Source organism: Rosa rugosa, chromosome 1 (assembly GCF_958449725.1).
Source record: "Rosa rugosa chromosome 1, drRosRugo1.1, whole genome shotgun sequence".
Classification (NCBI taxonomy): Eukaryota; Viridiplantae; Streptophyta; class Magnoliopsida; order Rosales; family Rosaceae; genus Rosa; species Rosa rugosa.
Window position 1 is genome coordinate 49,616,505 of NC_084820.1, and position 21,050 is coordinate 49,637,554.

At 37.0% G+C, this 21,050-nt stretch overlaps 1 protein-coding gene across 4 annotated transcripts; it reads left to right on the forward strand.

Annotated features, from left to right (window-relative positions):
- The first annotated feature begins 15,890 nt into the window (after positions 1–15,890).
- Positions 15,891–19,987, forward strand: LOC133725269 (probable metal-nicotianamine transporter YSL6). Of its 4 annotated transcripts, none has more exons than XM_062152459.1 (10): positions 15,891–16,408; positions 16,594–16,814; positions 16,893–17,144; positions 17,577–17,749; positions 17,850–17,919; positions 18,251–18,348; positions 18,543–18,680; positions 18,727–18,916; positions 19,018–19,150; positions 19,665–19,987. In XM_062152459.1, the coding sequence occupies exons 4-10, from the start codon at positions 17,640–17,642 to the stop codon at positions 19,751–19,753; spliced, it is 828 nt and encodes a 275-aa protein (XP_062008443.1). In that variant the 5' UTR covers positions 15,891–16,408; positions 16,594–16,814; positions 16,893–17,144; positions 17,577–17,639; the 3' UTR covers positions 19,754–19,987. The 4 variants fall into 4 exon arrangements, with proteins under 4 accessions (XP_062008443.1, XP_062008444.1, XP_062008446.1 ...); XM_062152460.1 differs by having other exon boundaries at positions 16,632–16,814; XM_062152462.1 differs by having other exon boundaries at positions 15,892–16,408; positions 17,577–17,668.
- Positions 19,988–21,050: the final 1,063 nt, after the last annotated feature.

The window sequence follows — 21,050 nt, forward strand, 5'->3', positions numbered from 1 at the left end:
GAGTTTTCCCAAGATCATTCATCTCAAATTCGGATTTCAAGTAGCTCGCAGTTTCTCTTATTTCATCAAGAATACCTATTATGTTCATATCATCGACATATACAACTACAATTGCAAATCCGGAACTTGTTTTCTTTATGAATACGCAGGGGCATAATTCATCATTCTTATATCCTTTCCCAATCAAGTAGTCACTTAGACGAGTATACCACATCCGCCCGGATTGTTTAAATCCTTAAAGTGAGCGTTTCAACCTAATTGCAAACGCACTCCGTGGTTTAGAGTATATATATATATATATATGGGCTAAATACTAGTTAGTACCCTGTGGTTTAGGTCCAAAATCAATTCAGTCCCTGGACTTCTAATTTCATCAAAAACACCCCTGCACTTTCAATTTTGATCTAATAGGTCCAATTCGTTAATATTCTTTCAAATAGTTGGATTATTTGTTGAAAAACTATTTATTTTTAATAGTAGGACTCACTCCTAAATTGACAATGCAGACCACCTCGACACCACATCATAAAACATAGGCCATATATGATCCACATTAACAAGTTAAATAACTCAATTGTCGGAAAACTAACAAATTGGACTTATTAGATCAAAATTGAAAGTGCAGGGGTGTTTTTGATGAAATTAGAAGTTCAGGGACTGAATTGATTTTCGACCTAAACCACAGGGTAGTAATTTGTATTTAGCCCTATATATATATATATATATATATATGAATCTAAATCCCCATAGAGATATGCAGTAACCACATCCATGAGCTGCATTTCCAGTCCTTCGGAAACTACCAAGCTAACTAAGTAGCAGAACGTTATAATGTCCATTACGGGAGAGTATGTCTCCTCATACTCAATTCCAGGGCATTGTGAGAAACTTTGCGCCACAAGGCGAGCCTTGTAGATCAGGACTTCATTCTTTTCATTACGCTTTCTGACAAAGACCCATTTATGTCCTATAGGCTTTACACTTGGTGGGGTTAGCACTACCGGACCAAATACCTGTCTCTTTGCCAGAGAATCTAGTTCTGCCTGGATTGCTTCTTTCCATTTAGGTCAATCTGCTCTTTGTTGACATTTTACAACAGAGCGTGGTTCGATATCATCATGCTCTAAGATTTCTTGACCAACAGTGTATGCAAATACGCAAATACATCATCAATGTGTATGGAATAGATCTTTCCATCAACTCATACGCACTCTCATAATCCATTGAGATTTCTTTGTTCTATGGAATCATTTCAAACATCGGAGCGTCCTCCAGTATTGATTCATGGACATAACTATAATCAGAGACAATCTCATGAGAGGGGTTCTCTACATTGATGATTAATGGATCGGTTTGTGCCTTACTCCCCCTATTCTTCCTTGGGTGAGTGTCAATCGAACCAAGTGGCCTTCCCTTCTTCCTTTGGGGAGCCACGACCTCAACCACACCTCCATTAAGTGTGGTTGTAGCGCCTCTATCTGCGGCGCCGTGCCCCTTGTTGGGGACTTCTAACCTTGCAGGCACGTTTGCAGCTAGTATATGTGATCTCGTCGCTTTTGCGATATCAGTAAACGCATCAGACATCGAATCTGCTACATTCTGAAGATAGATTATTCTTTTCTTTTCACTTTCACATTGTGAAGTGCAGGGATCAAAATGAGACAGAGTGGGGACAAACCACGACAATTCCTGTCGTTTCCTTGGAAATTCTTTTTTCCTACTCCCCCTAACAATGAGAAGATTGTCTCATCAAAGTGACAATCCGCAAATCTAGAGGTAAAGAGATCGCCTGTCAAGGATTCCAAATACCGGATAATTGTTGGAGATTCGTATCCAACATAAATACTTAATCGTCTCTGAGGACCCATTTTGGTGCGTTGTGGGGGCGCAATAGGCACATACACTGCGCAACCAAATATGCGTAAGTGTAAAATGTCAGGCTCATATCCAATTACCAACTAGTACGCAGAAAATGGTTGGCTAGCTGTGGGTCTGAAATGAATAAGTAAAGCTGTGTGCAATATTGCATAACCCCAGATAGATATGGGCACGTTGGTGCGCATAACTACAGATGGTGGCTTCTGCGAGACCATTTTGTGTATGCACATGGGGTACATGATGCTCTTCATCGATCCCAATAGACATGCAATAATCATCAAACGCTTTTGATGTGAACTCTCCAGCGTTATCAAGCCTTATAGATTTGATGAGGTGATCAGGGTGGTGAGCCCTTAATCGTATAATTAGTGCTAGGAGTTTTGCAAATGCAGCATTTCTTGTGGACAATAATGCGACATGTGACCAGCGTGTCGAAGCATCCACCAGAACCATAAAGTACTTGAATGGTCTGCATTCTGAATGGATAGGACCACAGATATCTCCCTTGTATCCTTTGTAAGAACGGAATGTTTTTGTTTTGTGAAGGCATAGACATTCAAGCAGAATCAATATGAAGGCATAGACTATTGCGAGGACAAGTAATAAGTAGGGCTGACAATTTTCAGCCGAGAACAACTGTACCAGCCATATTCGAGTCTAACCAAAGCAATTGGTAGCCGACTTCATCGGTAACTGAAGTGTCGGTACGGTTGTACCGAACCGAATCCATGTAAACGGTACGGTAACAGTATTAATTTTTAGCTAAATACGGTATACCGTACCGTGTATTTCTTACAAACCCCTAAAGGGGTTAGAACGGGTTACTCAGTTTCTCAATTTATCTCTCAGCCTCTCGCCTCTCTCTCAGTATCGAACCGTAGAAAGTAGAACACTAAAATCCAATCCAGCCATCGATTCAATCCAATCAATCCATCGACTCATTCCATCATCCTCTCGATTCATTCCATGATTCCATCATCCAAATGATTCAGATCCATTCTTCCTCTCCCTCATCAAATCCCAAATCCAAAACTAATGGTTCAGTTCAAATCACAGGCATCAAGCTTCTCAGGCCAATTGATACTCTTGTTATTGGCCAGATGCAGATCTTCATCGATGAAAAAGAAGTAGCAAACAAGAAGTCTAATGGAAATTGAAGCAACCCATTAAAATGCCCAGCCAAATTGAAGCAACCCATTAAAACCGAGAAGAAGCAGGGGGAGGATGGACTTCATTTCATGCTAGAGAGAGAAATCCAGGTGAGATTCAACTAGAAACACACAAGTAATTGAATCTGTAGCTGAAGATAAGAAGTTAAGAACCTTGGCCTTGACTCGGTTGGATCAATTAATCAATAGCTGCAAACCCACTTTCTTATTCCCCAAGAAACGGTTAATTATTGAAGAAAGCAGATCCATATGATAATGGAATATCAAATTGGGGTATTGATATGAGTTGGGAGTCTTGGAGTCCTAAGAAACATGGTGATCAAATAGATGTTTGAAGGAGCGAAGCCCCGTCAAGTGTCTGCAATCGTGTCTTCTTCTTCTCTTTTGGTGGGTGTATGAGTGTCGAATTGAGTTAGATGGTCAATATGAGCAGCGACTATTAGAAGCTTGGTTGGAGGCCCAACCATACCGACCTGACCAATTAAGTCGGTATACCGGATTTTGTGGCCAGTAGTGGTATGGTTTTTAGCCTACCAATCTAAGTTAGTACGGTACATGGTATCGGCCCGGAGGCTCCGGTACCGAACCGAGCCCAGCTCTAGTAATAAGTGTTAAGCATTATTATGAAATAGTACTTTCCCACTATTATTGGAAAGCTAGGGGCTAGCTACCTTGAAGAAAGCAAAACGTATATGTTCCATTACAAGGAAAAAGTTTGATGGAACTTTTGATCAATCTGTATGATTGCATTACGGTAACGCACAAGACACTTCACCACTCTTGAAATGTGAGTCCTATTTTTTGTCAAGTTTTGGGTACTTCTTGTACTTTTTCACTTGATAAGATATTTCCTTTGGGTTGTGTTTGAATGAAGGACAAAAATCATAGAATTTGAGAAAAAATCGGAATTTTTATTTCTAGGAGTTGTATTTTATCCGTTTGGAAAGTTATCATACAAATATCCAATTTCTGCGAAGGAAAAAAAATGTGGAATTTGGAGATAACAATTTCTGTGTTTTATCTATTTATTATTTTTTAAGATTTTTTTTATCTTTTTTATATAGATTTTTCTTAAAAGGGAGAGTATCACAAATTGTCACTAAACTTTTAACTGTTCGACACTTTGGTCACTCACTTTTTAAATATATTATTTCGGTCATTCAACTTTAACTCTGTTATTTTTTCATTAATTTTTTTTGCTACAATATCAATAATATTTTTGTCCAACCAACCTTGGAAAACTGAGAAGTCTGAATTGAATTGATTCGGAGAACTGGCTAAAGCGAGATTTTGACGAAATTACCCTATAAAAAAATGCATATATATAAAAATATTGTCTATTTAACTGAGATTTTGACGGATTATTTAGTAAAGTGACTAAAGTGTTTGATAGAGTAATGATTGAGTGACCATTTGTGATATTTTTCCTTCTTAAAATGTCATTTTTTTTATATAAAATATGTACTTATCCATAACACGGTTTCAATTCAATTTGTCTCAAAATCAACCGAGGGATCCAGGCCTACTACACCGCACTGTAATGGTATCACCATCATAGATTTTCACTGCATTTTATCTCAAAATCAACCGTGAGACCTAGACTAGCCATGTCACAGCTATCATCATACCAAGTTGACAGGACCTGCCCCGGATTTCATCCTGAAATCCGAAGAGACCATGCGGGGCCCACCTTAAAAGAAATTCTACCAAAAATTTGCCAGAACTTCCCCTTAAAAGTGGACTACCCAAAACCTGTAGAAAGACATTCACACTTCTAATAAGCCATCCTTAATCTTCTGAAGCCACCCTGCTCCCCAAATTACAACAACTCCGCAAGCAACTGAGATCTGAAATACAATATGTTCCAAATACACAAATATAATTCTCAAACTTTAAAACAATTGTCACACAGGTTATCAGAGCAATCTAAAAGTGGAAAAGAATTCAAGATACAAGTAGGTTCAATAAATAACCTACAATATAGAAAACAACAGCAGCAGATGCTATGGCCCGAATCCTACTGTGCTGGACCAGCTACTCTACAATCTGGGCATTTGAAATCGAAGGGCTCTAGGGGAAAGCACATAAATGCATTTAAGGAAGAGGGATTTTATACTTTCCCACATTTAATCCTTTAAAAACCCGATGCATGCAACAATTAAGGAAAATAATCTGACTGGTGTTCAGCTCAAGAAAACCAACTAGCCCCGCTAGTCACAAACAACCAAGTAAAAAGTCTGAAACTCTGATACTCAAGAAAATAAGACCAGCCCCACTGGTTAAACAAAATCGGACTAGTCCCACTAGTAAAGTAATAGAAGGATATGGGAAAGAAAATATCACCATGCAATGAAGGAAGCCTCCCCGGCTCTATGCTCAACTCACCCACAAACACATAGTAAGTAGGGAGGAGTACTAATAATGCTCGACTACACCCACGTGAGGAGGAGAACTAAATAAATCGACCCAAATATGGTGAAGAAAAACAATAGAAAACCGAAAACAAGTAAAGCTTCCCAGAAATCTTGCAATAAGACACGAGTACGATTCCCAACCGTACGTACTCGGAAAATCTCATGAGAAAAAAAAAAATAAATCAACGACGTGTCCCACACGCCAAAAGGATATTCTCAAAATCCAATAAAACAACATAAATCGACATAATTACCAAATATCAGAGATAAATCATCGGAACTCAATATCACATAAAATAGCAACACAAAATCCACTTCCGAAAATGTAACCGAAATAAATTATAATCAATATCTGAAAATCATCATTGAAAGCAAAACCACGGGATAAACCGAAATTAATTTCCGAACTCAAATGAATGCTCAAGTTATAATAAAATGATAAATAACTAAATCAATAATTCGGGAAAAATAACCGCATGCATCACTTAAAATCAAAAGTCTACTCACAGTATCCAGCTAACGTGGCCAAGAGTAAGGATCCTCATCAAGCGATGGGTCGGTACCTCGTCCTGTACAAAATTATATTCCATAAACAACAATTCGACAATTAATTAAGATTCTAAAACGAAACCCGAAAAGCCCACGTAAACCAATATCTCCATTACTTCTTGGATTCAACCCAAACTTGACCACTAACACCAATTCATTAATTTAAAGGTTCTAGGGCAGAACCGAGAGAAATCTGATTGTCGGATTCTCGTAAATCGATAATCAAAACTCCAGCCTTTGAAGAAATCGAAATCGATATCAAACTTCTCCAATTTCCACAAAATTCATATTTATAAGCTCTACAACTGTAACATAATTTAACTAGCTAAAAATAGAAACCCAAATCCTGCCCTACGCGCTGCCGGCCAACCTCCAAACCGGATCGCCAAATTTCACCAGCAAGATCATCTCAACATTTCCAACATCTTTCTCAACTACAACAAAGTCAGAAACTACCTTGGTTGGCCGGAAATGGAGCTTGATAGGAAAATTGCCGATTTGCACAGTAAATTCTTCAATCATTCGATTCTCCTTCCACACCTCAAATTCGATCATGAAACTTGGAGGGATTCATCTATGAAGAATGAGCTTTCCAGAATGACCGGAATCGTCGAAGATGGTGGCCAGAATCGGGAGAAATCGCCGGAAATGTCAAACTGTTACAGTTGAGGTTTTTGGCTTCGATCTTTCTTCTCTGGCCAAATCGCAGTGAACCACCCCTATAGGCTTAAGCGGGAGGAGGAGGCGGTCCTATCAATACCGATGGCGCGACGTTAGGTGGCTGGACGGCGAGGAATCGACGGAAAATGTGAAGAGAGTCAAAGAGAGAGAAAGAGAATGCGCGGGGGAGGAGAGAGAGAGATAGAGAGAGAGAAATTTTACTGGGGTGGGTTTTCGGAAATGGAAACCTACCACAGTAACTTTTTCTAATTAAACAAAATTACCATGAACAGTAACTTTCACATACGAACTCCTATTTAAGCGTACCGCAAGACCCTATTCTATGTCAGATGTATCATCATACCACATTTTCACTCCATTTTGTCCTAAAAGTAATTGTGGGACTCAGATCCGTCACATTACACTGTACCACCGCATATATTACTAGAAAACATTTTCAACCACAAGACCTAGCCTAGTAATGTCACATCTATCACAGTATCACCAGAACATATTTTCACTTTATTTTGTTCAAAATCAACCGCATGACCCTATTCCACGTCACATTGTATCATCATAACACATTTTGATTCCATTTTGTCTTAAAATCAACTGCGAGACTCAGATCCGTCACATTACACTGTACCACCACATATATATATTAATAGAACACATTTTCACTTCATTTTCTCTCCAAATCATCCACGGAACCCAGATCCACCATGTTAGACAATATCACTTCTTGGATCATCAAAACAAACTTTCACTCCATGTCACTCAGTTGGTTGGTTGTAATGCTCATTGTACATTTTCCAATCTAACATCAGATGAATGACAAAAGAGAATTTGGAGGTCTAACATCGAGTTTAAGTGAGTGGATTTTGATCATTTTGGGAGGTTGGGAGCTATAAATGTGTAATTTTTTCTTTTGATAAGATTTGTAAATATTTTTCATTTTATTCTTAGCTTTCCAGTTTCAAACTAGGAAACAATAAAACAATAAAAAATAGTACAAATAAGCGAAATTTTATGACAAGGCAAGTTTGGGACTTATTGTTTCAAAAATCTCCTGCAATCGAGTAAGTACTGAAGGAATTGTGTCCTAAAACAATCATTTTGATGTAATTATTATTGTAATTATTATTATTCAAAAGGGCAAGTTTATTGTTCATTGCTTATACTTAATATTTGATTGAACAAGGTCCAAGGAATATGAGTTAAAGAGAAAGTAATCTAAAGAGTTAGATGTGTGAGACATTTACTCTTTCACACTCTTATCCTAAAAGGTTCCTAGTCATAGGATTATCACTTGGACATTGATAATCCGGAAAGACTAGCACATACTATGTATTCTCAATATGGAGGATGATATGTCTCTTGTCATTTGTGTAGAGACACTAATACAAGTATGTGGGTGCTCTTAACTTAAAGAGTATACTGAACGCGATCATTAGAGTTCTTGTATGGAGTCTTACTTACATGTCAAACTTGAACTCTAAATTGCAATAATACAAATTAGTCCTTTGACCTGAGACACCATAGTTGTCTTATGAGTGAATGGATTATCTCTTGATGATGCAATAACATTGTGTCCCTTAATGGATATAATAGATGCATTCATTGGTATAATCAATTCGGTCATGGAGACATGTGAGTGTACAACAAGGAATCTCTATCCTTAAGTAAATAAGGTGTATGTTCAAAGATGTGATTCAATGAGTCTTTGGCCAAAGCATTGAATGAGATTTAAAAAGGAGTTTTTAATCACATTCTAAGAATCACATAAGAATGAAAATCACATTAGGGGATTGACATATCAATTCCATACCCCGATGATGTGATTTAGAACATAGTGTAAGAGAAGGACCGTATTGTATTGTAATTCCAATTGAATAGGTTCTTTGTCATTCTACATTAACTAGGGTAGTCATGATATGTTGCAAGACGTCACTCATGACTTGTGAAGTCCCCGAGGATTAATAAACATTTATTATCCTAATAACAAGGGAGAATCAAAAATGGAGTTTTTGATTCGTAAACAAAATAGAATGGTTTCTATAAACTTCACTGCCTTGTTAATTAGAACCTAAGAGATCGCACACCATATAAGTGGATCATTGAGATTGTATATGAAGAAGATTAAACAAGAGTTGGTTATGAGCAAATAATTAATTAGATTTATTATTTGAACATAATTAGGATTTTCGGGTAAAACCGAACCTATTGGGCCTAAACGATTGTCGGGTTTTTTGGTGTGGACTTGGGCTTCACTAAATGAGATTTAAATGAAAGCCCAAGACACATTTTTAGTGCCCAATAACATGTATGGACCAGCCAAAATATTGGCTTTATGAAAGTCAATATTTTTCTTTTAGTAATTGGAGTTATTTCCTATTATATAAAAGGGAAAGCATGGACAAAGAAAAGGGGGTGTCTCCACACTATTATTTTCAGATTAGAGAGAGAGAAAGAGAGTTCTCTCTTGGTCCATTTTTCAGAAATTAAAGGAAAGAAGAACACTTGCATAATTTCTTCTTTTCTTTCATCTTTCTTCATCTCTTGATTCACTTGGTGAAGATCCTTAGAGGCCATATATTTTTGTGGCTTTACTTGTTACATCAAGGAGGAGATTACAAGCACAAGAAGGAGTATAAGAAGGAGTTCTTAATTCAAGGTGCTTCAAGGTGGAGGAAACACACACAAGGAGAGATCAAGGAGAGGAACTTTGGTGGTTCACTTGGATCGGATTAAAATCACGCTCCAAGGGTGAGTAGAACATAAACTCCCTCTTTGTTCTTCCTTACCATGCATGCTATGTTTATATACATATCACAATAAGCCAAGATCATGGGTTAAAGGAATGGATTTTATGTTTAGTTAGTAGTTTAATTGTTAAACTTATTCCGCACTAATTAAAAAGTTTTGAAATCCATCCATTCCTTCAATTGGTATCAGAGCCATTGGCTTAATTTTGATATGTTATAAACATGGCTAAGTATGTTTGTTGATGTGATTTTCTTAAGCTTAGAGTAATATGTAATTTAGATCATAAAATTTGCTTTATCATAAAAGTTATGAAGCATGTGATGTAAGGTAGATTTTATGATAGCAAGAAAAGGTTTCTAGAAATTACATGTAAGAAGTGGTTTAAGTTTTATGAAACTTTAATGCATATGAGATATGTATTAAGGGGTTCTATATGTTTCTTAATTAAAATGTTAATCTTAGAAACATGTTAGATGATATATGCTTTAGGGGATGCATGTTTTGGCTTCAAAGATGAAGTAAACAAGTGTTCAATGGAAGAACATAAAGCTGGAATTTTATTTCCAGCTTTTTGGAATATCTCTAAACTAGTTGTGAACTAGCTCATTTTTCCATGGTGTTTGCTCTCACTTTTGATCCATAAATTCATGAATTGTTATTTACCTAATAGTTAATGATGACATAAAATCATTTCCATGTTTCTCTCACCAAATAGTTGGTAGAGTTAGTCATCTTTATTATTAGTTTCTTTAAATAACTCTCCAAAAGTTGGTGATGCATGATGTAAAACATTATCTCTAAATCACTCACCAAAAGTTGGTGATGCATGATGTAAAACATTATCTCTAAAATCACTCACCAAAAGTTTGTGATACATGATGTAAAACATTATCTCTAAATCACTCACCAAAAGTTGGTGATGCATGATGTAAAACATTATCCCCTAAATTACTCACCAAAAGTTAATGATGCATGATGTAAGACATCATCTCATAAATCACTCAACTAATTTACTTGCTTAAATTAAAGTAATTTAGTGGTTAACTTATTTTGATTGAGTTAAATATGCTTGTTTAATTAACCTTATTAATCTTGGTTAATTAAAGGATGATTATGGACTATGGCCTAATATAATTGAGCATGAGATTGGCCGACTATTCATTTTGAATGAATGTGGTTATGTAATTAAAGTAGTTAATTCATTTGGGTTATGTAATTAATTTGATTAATTCATTTGGTTGTGTAACTAAGTAGCTTATTTAATTTATTCAAGTTTGATTAAATTTAAATGGGAGCTTGTATGCCCCTTATCCACTCTTGTAATCGAAGATGGAGGCACATGATGATGATCCAAAGAAGAAGTTTGAAGTCATCAAGCCTTGAAATAAGTTCAAGTGCAAAGTGTAATAGCTTAGCTTAGTTATTTAATTTTCGTAATCGTTACGCGTAATTAAAATCAACCACCCAAACATGACCTTGATCCAACATATTGGCTCATGTTGGATCAAACAACAAGTCCATAATCATCCTATGTGACCTATTATAATTGCATGTTCGTTGCACTTGATCAAGTAATTTTATACTTCCCATGATTCCATTTGAAAAATGTTTTTGATGAAATCAAATTGTTTTTCCGAAAAACAATTAAGTGGGAGTATTTTATTATAGATCAAGTATAATGAAAATGTGATTGCATTAGGATCAAAGCAAATGCAATGTGATTGTTATTAATGAGATTATTAAAGATGAGACCTTAAAATTCCCTCAAAGTGATATTAAGTTGAAAAACGAAGAAGACATTATGAATGCTTCTTTGTGGCCTTCCAACATTGTAATCTCCTATTAGATGTTCTTACATGTGAATATCATTCCGAACGGGGGTATTTCTTGCTAGGAGCATTAAAAAGAGGTTATTCAACATTTGATGTTGTAAGGTAGGGACAAATCTTGGTCAATATTCTATTATGATGAGATTTAATTTTTGATCCCTATACTTACATGAGATGATGGGTATAGCTTAACTAGAGTAATTTATCAATATCCTATTATGGTGAGACTTACTTACTTTAGAGGCCAAAGTTATGGATATTCACATTTGATGTGATTGGATAAGAGTATCCTCTCATGGAAATTAAGTTGACCTATAGTTCTATTATGATGCGGTTGGCTTAATGAAAATGAGTCTTCCATACTCACTAAGAGTTTTAATTTATACTCTCGAATTCCTTGAGGGATTTGGAATTTGTTAAAATAGTGAGAGGGTGCCATTTGATTCTTAAGACCCGAGTCACTTGGTTTTAAAATCAATCTCACTTCTTTTATTTTATGTTATGTAGACTGCAATATGTCAGGACATCCTATCACTAAAATTCTCAATGAAAATCGTCTTGAGGGCCCAAACTTCAATGACTGGCTCCGCAATTTGAAAATTGTATTGACATTCGATAAGATCGCTTATGTCTTACAAAATGCACCTCCTCACACTCCATTGGCTCAAGATGCAACCGATGAGCAACGTGTTGCTTATCAAAAGCATAAGGATGATGACACGCAAGCTAAATGTGTTATGCTTGCATCCATGAACTCACAACTTCAGAAGCAACATGAGAATATGGATAGCGCCAGTTCTATATTACTTCATCTCACTGAATTGTTTGGTGAGAGAAATAGAAATGTGCGATTCACAGCTGTCAATGAGCTTGTTAAGACAAAGCATGTGAGGGGTGCTCCTGTGCATCAACATGGTCTAAAAATGATAGGCCTTATTGAGCAAATTCAAGACCTTGGATTTGCACTTGATGCGGAGCTAGCTCAAGATCTTCTTCTATCCTCCCTAGATGATTCATTTTCTCAGTTCATAATGAACTATAATATGCAACAAATGGATCATAGTCTTTCTGATCTTCTCAATATGCTGGTAACAGCTGAGAAGCAAATCAAGAAAGAGAGTGGGAGTGTGGCCATTGTCGCTTCTTCTTCCAAGTCCAAAGGCAAGGGCAAAGGGAAGAAGAAACAAGTGGCAAAGCCTAAAGGAGCAGTCCAAAAGAAGAAGAAGAAGGAACAAAAGGAACCAAAAGGTGTTTGTTTCTTTTGCAACAAGGATGGGCATTGGAAGAGGAATTGCAAAGCTTATCTTGCATCCTTGAAGAACCAGTCTTCAACAGCAGGTATGATCAATGTGATTGAATCAATACTTACAGTTAATAATACTTCCACTTGGATAATTGATTCAGGTGCATCTCACCATGTTTGCACTTCGTTGCAGGACCTAGTGGGAGCAAGGAAGCTTAAAGCTGGAGAAATCACCCTACGTGTTGGAAATGGCACAAGAGTTGACGCCAAAGCCGTGGGGACTTATATTTTGAAGTTACCATCAGGAGATACATTGGAGTTAAATAATTGTCTTTATCTTCCTATATGTATAAAGAACCTTATCTCCATCTCCATGCTTTTGAAGGATGGTTATAGAGTAGTTTTTGATAAACTAAGTGGTTTTGTATCTATTAATGAACGCATGATATGTCATGCTAATATTATTGATGGTCTCTTTCATCTAGCTTTAGATGGTAGTATTAATTGTATGAAGGAAAATGCTTTGGGATCTAAGAGATCTCGGGAAACGGTTAACCCCATTAAGATGTGGCACCTTAAGCTTGGTCATATTAGCCAAGATAGAATTCACAAATTATCCAAAAATGGATATTTAGAGTCGTTAGGATCTGATCCTATGCCTACTTGTGAGTCTTGTCTAAAAGGAAAAATGACCAAGTCACATTATGGTGGACAAAGAACAAGAGTTAAAGAACTCTTAGGCCTAATACATACCGATGTATGTGGTCCCATGTCCACTATTAGTAAAGGTGGATTCTCATACTTCATAACTTTTACCGATGACTATTCTCGGTTTGGATATATATACCTTATGAAGCACAAATCTGAAGCCTTTGAAATGTTCAAAGAATTTAAAAATGAAGTTGAGAAACAAACCGTCAAGAGTATTAAGGCTCTAAGATCCGATCGAGGAGGCGAATACTTAAGCAATGAGTTTATTGATTATCTCAAACAAGAAGGCATTGTTTCTTCATTAGCTCCTCCTGGAACACCACAACTCAATGGTGTCTCTGAAAGGAGAAATCGAACTTTGTTAGACATGGTTCGTTCCATGATGAGCTATACTGATTTACCTATATCCTTTTGGGGATATGCACTTCAAACAGCAATTTATTTGTTAAATAGAGTGCCTTCCAAGTCCGTCCCTCTTACACCATATGAGATGTGGCATGGGAAGAAACCAAGTCTCAATCATATTAAGATTTGGGGTTGTCCAGCTTATGTCAAAAGACTAGAAGCAGGCAAGCTTGAAGCTAGATCAAGCAAGTGTTTATTTGTGGGATATCCTAAAGATAGTTTAGGATATTATTTCTTTCAACCTGAAGAACAAAAGGTGTTTGTTAGCAGGAATGCCACTTTCCTTGAAAGGGACTATGTCCTTGATGGAAATGTTGAACAAATGGTAGAACTCAAGGAAGTGTCCAACAAGCCACAAACTAACACTTCATTTCCCGTTGAACAACTTCCTGAACCAACTATAACACAAACTCCAAGAATATCTAGTAGGATCCGGATACCTCCCAAGAGGTATGGTTTGTGTCATGAAAGCCTTGGGGAGTTAAATCTCCTTGGTGACAATGAAAACCTGCATGATCCTTCTAGTTATAATGAAGCAATGTCAAACGTTGACTCAAAGAAATGGCAAGAAGCCATGGAATCCGAGATTGACTCTATGTATACCAATCAAGTCTGGACTCTCGTTGACCCTCCACCTGGTATTAGACCAATTGGAAACAAATGGGTCTTCAAGAAAAAGATAGGCTCAGATGGTAAAATAGAAACCTACAAAGCTAGGTTGGTGGCAAAGGGCTATAAGCAAAGAGAGGGCATTGACTATGAAGATACGTTCTCTCCTGTTGCCATGGTTAAATCCATTCGGATATTATTTGCTATAGCTGCTCACTATGATTATGAGATATGGCAAATGGACGTAAAGACTGCCTTTCTGAATGGCAACCTTGAGGAAGAGCTTTATATGGATCAACCTGAAGGCTTTGCGTCTAGAGATGACATTCATAAAGTGTGTAAGCTTCATAGGTCCATCTATGGACTCAAGCAAGCTTCAAGGAGTTGGAACATCCGTTTTGATGATGCAGTCAAATCTTTTGGTTTCACACAAAACATGGATGAACCTTGTGTTTACAAAAAGGTCAGTGGGAGTGCTGTTGTGTTCCTTGTACTTTATGTAGATGACATCCTACTCTTTGGGAATGATGTAGGAATGTTATCTTCAATTAAAGTTTGGTTGTCCAAGACCTTCCTTATGAAGGATCTTGGAGAAGCTGCCTATGTACTAGGAATAAAGATCTATAGAGACAGATCAAAAAGATTAATTGGATTATCTCAATCCTTGTACATAGACAAAGTGCTGAATAGATTTCACATGGAACAATCTAGGAAGGGTTTTCTGCCTGTCAGACATGGCATTCACCTTTCTAAGAAAATGTGCCCACAAACGATTGAGGAAGTGCAAAAGATGAGCAAGATCCCATATGCATCTGCAATAGGGAGCCTCATGTATGCGATGCTATGCACAAGACCTGATATCAGTTATGGCGTAAGCATAACTAGTCGATATCAGTCCAATCCAGGTTTAGAACACTGGAATGCTGTTAAGAATATCCTTAAGTACTTGAGAAGGACTAAAGATTTATTCCTCGTTTATGGAGGTGGTGATTTGCAATCAGAGTTGCAAGTGGAAGCATACACAGACTCAGATTTTCAATCTGATGTGAATGACAGAAAATCCACATCGGGGTTTGTCTTCACCTTGAATGGAGGTGCAGTAAATTGGAGAAGCTGCAAACAAAGCGTTACTGCAGATTCCACTACTGAGGCAGAATACATTGCAGCTGCAGAGGCTGCAAAGGAAGCAGTTTGGATGAAAAAGTTCATCACTGAACTTGATGTTGTTCCTACCATTGAGTCACCGATTCCACTTTACTGTGACAACAATGGGGCAATTGCTCAAGCCAAGGAACCAAGGTCTCATCAAAAATCCAAACACATCGAAAGACGTTTCCATATCATAAGGGAGATTGTTAATCGTGGAGACGTTAACATTCTCAAAGTAGCATCTGTTGATAACATATCAGATCCATTCACTAAGCCTTTATCACAAGCAAAGCTCACTACTAGAATTATGTTATTAGACATCGCATGTTTTAAATCAGTCAGACTTGCCCACGATGTAAAAAAGTAATCTAACATCGTTTTACGAAAATACCGATTTAAATGTATATTATTAACATCGGTTCTTAAAATGACTGGTGTTAAAAATTTTGTTCGAAAATTTGCGGGAACCAAAAAGCGCTAAGTTTTTAAGTGAAATGAAGAAGCGGGGAAAACTTTCACACTTAGAAAAAAATTGCGCCCGACCCCAAAACTGAAACAGATCGAAAACCCGACCCCAACTCTCGCTCGACTCCTTCATTCTGAGCTCACCCCAAAACAGATCTCCTCCCAAACTCGATCTCCATTCTCAACCCGACCCCAAACTTGACCTCCTCCTCCATTCTCTAGCTCAGACCCGGACCCAGCGTCCTCCGCCTTTCTCCGCATCCGCATCCGCCTCCGCCTCCGACCCCAACCTTAACCCCCTCCTCCTTTCTCCTTCTTCGTCTCAGAAACAATGAACGCGAAGAACACCCCCACAGAGACCACCGGCGAGTCTCGATTCTTGGGAACCATCTCCGCCTCATCGATTCGAAACCTCCACCCCAGATCCATCTCAACCAAGCACGGAAAATCCTTCTTCAGCCCCAAAATTGCTCGCCCTCGAAAGCGTTTCGCCGAACTCGTTGAAGGACAAGGTTTATAGGATCTTCTGCAGGGAAAAGCGTAATCTCGCCGGTAGAAAGGGTAAGCTTCGTGATCCTTCGCTTTTCTTTTAAGCTTTATCGTGAACTGGATCTTTCAATTTCCGATTTCGGATTTGTTTGGAATCATTCGGTTGTAGAGAAACTGTATTAGAGGGATAGGTAGCTAAGTTTCTTATTTGTGGATCGTACTTGGAGATTTTAGTAGCTGAAATGGTATGCATTCAGATTCTTTTTTCCGATGGATCTACATCTGGTGAATGAAGCTTGGGCTTTGAGTTGTCAGTTCTAATTTCTAAGAAAAGAATAAAATTAGAACGATGGGCACTAACTATTCTGGGGAAGGAAGCACTGGCGGAATCATACAGAAAGTGATGGAAACTATTTTCAAAAGAGTGGAGACAACGAAAGATAACACGGAGTTCTTGATCAGGGTATCGTTTATTGAGGTAAATGTCTATTACTTTTTTTAGCCTGGTGTAAAGTTATGTGGTGTATATTGCTCATGATGAATTTGTGACACTCAGATATTCAAGGAGGAAGTGTTTGACTTGCTTGATCCAAATTCATCAACTCTCTCTAAAAATGAAGGGGCAGCTACTACAAAGCCTATAGCAAGAGTGCCTATTCAAATTAGTTAGAGAAACAGTGAGTGGAGGGATAACACTTGCTGGTGTGACTGAGCCAGAGGTTAGGACGAAGGAAGATATGGGATCATATCTGGTTCGAGGTTCTTTAGCTCGTGCTACAGGGAGCACAAACATGAACAGTCAGTCAAGGTGCAATGCCTGTTCTTTTTTCTGTTAAGACTGAAGCATTTAAGTAGATGACTAATTAACAAATATTAGTGATATATGTATGTCTTTAAGTTCAGGGCATATTATATTATTGCACTTTCTGTTTTTGTTTTGCATTTGATTTGTGGAACCAGTATTTGTTATGTAAATAAATTTGTCTATGTATAGATATCCATGCTTTATATTTTTATTACTTCTTTATATATGATGGGGGTGGATAGACTTTGTCTAATTGATCATTAATAGGAAGTGTTGCTTTTGGCTTGTGTAATGACATACCTTTTGTTTTCATAATTCATATGTTGAGACATTAATTAACTCAAAAAAGACCATTTGTGTGCTTCTAATTAGCTTCATTAGGAAGGAACTGACATATTATTTCTATTGCTTTCTCTTTTTCTTCTCACAATGCAGTCGCTCACATGCTATATTTACAATAACCATGGAGCAAATTAAAGAAGATTTCTCACTGTCTGAATGGAGCAAATAATGATGATATCGGTGAGGTTTGTGGCTATTCAATCTGTAGTGGTGTTGTGGTTTGTGGAAAGAGACTCAAGTGCTTGGGCCTTAAACCCTAAGTTAAGGTTGTTTGCGGTTTTATACTCAGCAAGTAGATAAGCTAAATTGACGACAATATGATGCTCACTTTGAAACTTACTCAAACTCTCAGTGATACTATTGCAGGGAGTTTTTGGCTCAGCGTTCCAGGTTGGTGTTCCAGGTTGGACTTTTTAGTCTTGTTCCGCTTCGCAAGGTAACTACTTGCACTGTGGTTTGTTCAATCTTCCAACAATGTTGGGTGTTTTGTTCTTCTATGTTGTAGTTGCTGTGTTCCTATTAGTTGCTTGTTAGCTTCCATGGTTCTACTTTTCGCAATGTCTTTTTAGTTTGCGATAGATGTGGCTGTTCAATTTATATACCTAAGTAATTATGTTAACCTTTCAGAGGAACTGTTGTCTCTTATTTTGTAAGGCATTGGCCACGCCATTTTTAAGACTCTTAAAGTTTGACATGCCTGTTGGCCACCATGATTGGCATTCGTTGTAGTTGAAAGCATCCTCACTTGTATATGCTTCTGAAATCAGGTAATGGTTATGGATTACAAACTTACATACCCCAGTGGGACTGCCACAACAATGTTGATCAATAGCTTTCACACTAGAAGTGGTGCAGAGATTGCTGGGTAAACTCTTATGTCTCAACTTCATGAAATGCCACCACTGAAACTGGTCATTCTTTCCCCTTCAAAAAAAAAAGATTTAATATCCGAAGCCCTTTCTATCTGTTTTCATTCAAATAGAGGCCTGAGTTCAAAATGAATTATTTTTTTTTTTTACTTTTTTTGCACTGAATATATATGTACTCTTTTTATTGCAGGAAGCAAGTGCAATGTCTTGGAAAGTATCTAAGCATGAGTTTAATTTGGAGCTGCTTTAAGTGGTTCTTCAGTGGTATTGGAGATTCATGTGGGTTTGACAACTTTCCTAGCCTTGGATTGACACTTTTTAAGAACACGTAAGTAGCTTCTTTTTAAGAACACGTAAGTAGCTTCTATGTGCAGGTTTTATTTCGACTCCAGTCCTACTTATGTCGGATGTGGTCTTATTTGCGCTCACATAGTCAACTGCTCAGTACTTCTTGGGGCTATCATATCATGGGGTTTCCTTTGGCCTCTCATATCCCAACATGCTGGGCACTGGTATCCAGCTGACCTTGGTAGCAATGATTTCAAAGGTCTTTATGGATATAAGGTATTGTGGAATCATTTTTGTTGGAGGCAACAAGGTGGTCATTATAGCAATAATCTTGATTATATTTGTGGTTTGGCTCAATCCGTAATGTTTGTTTACAGGTCTTCATAGCTATTGCCCTTATTTTGGGGGATGGTCCATACAATTTGATCAAGATTATAGCCATTACTATCAAGGAAATATGCAATAAAAGTAGTAAACAGAACAATCTTCCTTTGGTTAAAGAAAAGTTGGGTGAGTATTCATATGATGTACAATATTCATGGATAATTTATTTGACACCCTTTAGTTCTTCACATTGAATCATATACGGAAGGCATTAGTTCAGTGTTGAACCTTTTTTTTTCCCCTCTTCTTAGCTTGTAGTAGTTATCTAGTAATCTGGATTGAGTTGTGACGTAAGAGCATAACTGGCTTAAACATCATTGTCATTTAATATTGTTGTTGTAATTAGGAATGCTAAAGTAAATTATTTGACTTAAGAGTAGCACTCTATATGTATTTACTGCACAGGCATACTGTGTGGTTTATTCTGCTAGATATAGATAAAGAGAACTTAAATTGAGTTCTGATAGTTGAGCCAAAACTAATTTTAATTTTAGGTCCTGAGTCAAGTTAATTGTTCAAGGCATCTTTCATTGGTTAAATTATCTTATCAGTATCTTCTGAACTCACATTTATTGTCTAGTTATTCTTTGTGGGAATGAATATGTTTTCTGCTGAAGATTAATAGTTGTTATGTGCTTAGCAGATGGTGAGAGTTCTGAAGTAACCCTGGAACAAAAAAAGAGGGATGAGGTATTTCTCAAGGATAGAATACCTCGAGGTGTGCATTGAAGTGGCTGATTATATACAGAGTTTGGCGTAAGACTTTTGGCTTCCATGATTTTGAGTAAGGCTAGTTTTTGCTTTGAAGCAAAGTTTGGTGTAGAACGTACTTTTGTAGTTGGTTGCTAATATGTTTCTAAGCTAGCCTTTGTAGGTTTTGGGTTTTATTTTGTGAATTATGTTGAATCATGAATTTGGAAAGAAAATTAATGGAAAGCTCCAATTTTTGGGTGATGAGAAATGTATTTCTTTTTCCAGCAACTAGATGAAATCGATGTCCTATGATTATCAATATATTGAATTGTAACTCAAAACCGATGTAATCAAAACTACTGCACATCGATTTCTCGATTTCTAATCACCAAACCGTAATCTATTATGAACATACAAATCACCTACCATGGAGGAAACCGATGTGTGGTCAAAAGGTGAACATCGGTTTTGGAAAGCAAAAACGATGTCTTCAATGAACTAACACATCAGTTTGAATAAAAATAGCCGACGTACATAATACCATTGAACATCGGTTTACTTAATTGGAAACGATGTTCTGTCTTAAAGGAAACATCATTTCTGAATAAAAAAATGATGTAGAATAAAGATACAGACATCGTTCCTAGAAAAATAATGTGGCAACCTACATATAAAAATGACCACGAACAAACAATACTCATGGGAACTGATGTCTACAAGTGTATTGGACATCGCTTCTGGAATAGAAATCGATGCAAATGTTCAAGTAGGTATTGTTTGACATATACTTTTTTAAGCATAAAATGTGAAAATATGAAGAATTAGACATACCTAACATACAAAAATATGATGATTATAACGATTATACATCGATTTGTTTTTTAGAATCGATGTTGGTTGTTGTCTGGGACATCGGTTTAAAATGCGCTTATACTGATGTCTATACTTTTCTCTACACCCACTAAGACATCGATCGAAAATTAGTTTAACATCTGTCCAGAACCGATGTCTATGAACAAAATTCTAGTAGTGGCTAGAACAACATCTTGAGAAGATGGGTGTACGTTTCATGGCTGATTGGGTTTAGTACAAGTGGGAGATTGAAGGAATTGTGTCCTAAAACAATCATTTTGATGTAATTATTATTGTAATTATTATTATTCAAAAGGGCAAGTTTATTGTTCATTGCTTATACTTAATATTTGATTGAACAAGGTCCAAGGAATATGAGTTAAAGAGAAAGTAATCTAAAGAGTTAGATGTGTGAGACATTTACTCTTTCACACTCTTATCCTAAAAGGTTCCTAGTCATAGGATTATCACTTGGACATTG

What these genes read in the sequence shown, in the direction of transcription:
- LOC133725269 (XM_062152459.1), top strand. Translation starts at nt 17,640, where the DNA reads ATGGAGCAAATAATGATGATATCGGTGAGGTTTGTGGCTATTCAATCT. An exon ending in GCCTTAAACCCTAAGTTAAG is followed by an intron (nt 17,750 to 17,849) that starts GTTGTTTGCGGT and finishes ATACTATTGCAG; the next exon opens with GGAGTTTTTGGCTCAGCGTT. An exon ending in AGTGGTGCAGAGATTGCTGG is followed by an intron (nt 18,349 to 18,542) that starts GTAAACTCTTAT and finishes TTTTTATTGCAG; the next exon opens with GAAGCAAGTGCAATGTCTTG.